At 39.5% G+C, this 2,117-nt stretch overlaps 1 protein-coding gene across 1 annotated transcript in view; it reads left to right on the forward strand.

Moving 5' to 3' along the window:
* Positions 1-2,117, forward strand: part of LOC106875840 (serine/threonine-protein kinase TAO1) — an 84,943-nt gene that overhangs the window by 46,391 nt on the left and 36,435 nt on the right. Inside the window, exon 2 of the mRNA XM_052976934.1 lies at positions 1,193-1,421. Within this exon, the coding sequence (XP_052832894.1) occupies positions 1,290-1,421 (132 nt within the window). The 5' untranslated portion in view covers positions 1,193-1,289. The remainder of the gene's footprint in view (positions 1-1,192; positions 1,422-2,117) is intronic.

The raw sequence follows: 2,117 nt of genomic DNA on the forward strand, positions 1-2,117 counted from the left end.
ATATATATATATATATATATATATATATATATAAAAACAAAAGTAAATGAGTATATGCATATATACGTACAGGTATGTGCATACCGACATCCACCTGTATGTATAGGTGCATATCTGGGTACAGGACATTGCAAACAAACGTAGACGAGAACACACGAGCCACATAGAGAACATTCTACTTCATCAGCTACCCACGTTTTAACACCGGCGTTTCGACGAGCTTCGGGCAGGACGCAACGTTATATGTTATAATTTCTCTCTCTCTCTCTCTATATATATTTTATAATTTAGAACAAACAGTAAGTTGTCATTATAGTACTCGAGGTCTCATTCTCATTCTTTTGTTGTCACTTTTTGTTATTATATATATATATATATATTTATTTATGCGCCCTTCTAAAGCCCAGCCAGGCTCATGGGCCCGGTTTCCCGGTTTCTATGGCGCATGTGTTCCCCTTCCCCAGCTGGATGGGACACCAGTCCATCGCAGCGTTACTCATGAAGCAGGAAGAAAGAGTGAGAGAAAGTTGGGGCGAAAGAGTACAACAGAGGTTGCCACCACCCCCTGCCACGCACACATATGAAAGGAGTTCAGTTGGCATTAGGAGTGAAAAATCTCACAATTTGCTCTTTGTCTGAGAATGTGGAAAGGAACAGCAAGTGCTGTTGCTTTGGCTGCTGGCCAGTAGATGCTGGAGTGATGTGGTGGGGAGAGGAAAGGGCCACAGCAGAGGTACTCCAGATGGATCAGAAGTCTGGCATACAAGTAGATAAACTGTTGTGTATGTACAAGGGGGTGGGGTGCTGAAAAGTTCCTGACTTTGGGTAAAAGAAAATACAGGAGGATCAGTTAATTATGGTTTTATTCAACATTTTCCCCTCTTCCAGATTCGCACACTTATTGCAGCAGTCCTTCAGTTTTTTTAAGCCCTGTAAAAGAATTCAGAAGGTTGGGCCTTCAACCAGCTGTTTTGCAATGCCCTTAAAGCCAAGAACTTTTAAACATCCCCTCGTTTATATGTATGCATACAGATAATGTATTCTATTTTCTTTATCATTGAAATACTTTGTGTATAGCTCTGACCAGACTGTTGCCTTGTTATCACTGTGATTGAAGTTATAAATTTAAAATTAAAATGATTAACTTGTAAAATAATTAATTAATTTCTTTTTGTTATTTTTCTTTTCAAAGGTTGATGAATCATATGTGGATGCTAAAATAAATGAATGTACAGAACGTGTTGTGTCTATCTTCACACCGAGACCGCAGGTAGTTAGGAGCTAACATCATGCCTTCCCTACCAAAGCCAGGAAGCTTAAAGGACCCTGAAACTGCAGCTCTCTTCAGCTTGGAAGATCCGGAAAAAGTTTTTACGGAACTGAGAGAGATTGGCCATGGCAGTTTTGGTGCAGTGTATTTTGTAAGTTGACTTCAATTAATAAATTAGCTATGCAGTTCAGCTTCTCTAATTTAATTTAAAATGAAACAAAACAGATGAATAAACGAACATCACCTGAATTAATATTGAAGGATCTCTCTCTCACTCGTTTTCTCTCTCTTTCTCTCGTTTTTCTCTCTATGGCCAGTTTAAAAGCTGACGGGTTAAACTGATGTTCAGGCCAAAAATTAACATGGAATTTTGATAAAAATTTTAAATTTTGATCACTTTAAAACAAAGTTCCTGGACGCTCTGTTTCCTGCCTTATTAAAACCATACCACCTCCTCTTCATCCAAACCCACTGCTATAAAAAATTTCGCCTTGCACCTTGGCCTTCTGTCAGTTGTAAGTATTGTCTGGACTAGATGCAAGGGCCCCAGTGGTATCAGAACAAGTCCACATTGCGTCAACCCCATTTCTCTTCCATTTTCTAATGTCTTTGAGAGAGGCATGAATGTCATACACTCTCATGTTGTTATTCCATATAAACTTACATCCTTCAGGCTAGACAAACATAAAAACGGCAATGGATGCCCTTGACTGTGCACCATGCTGAATGACCTGCAGTGCTTTATCTTCCGTCTCTCAATTGCAAGATCAGTTCCTCAGCAGAGTCACTGTATTCTTTCATCTCTCTCTCTCTCTCTCTCTCTCTCTCTCTCTCTCTCTCTCTCTCT

Source organism: Octopus bimaculoides, chromosome 26, assembly GCF_001194135.2.
Source record: "Octopus bimaculoides isolate UCB-OBI-ISO-001 chromosome 26, ASM119413v2, whole genome shotgun sequence".
In the NCBI taxonomy this organism is placed as follows: domain Eukaryota; kingdom Metazoa; phylum Mollusca; class Cephalopoda; order Octopoda; family Octopodidae; genus Octopus; species Octopus bimaculoides.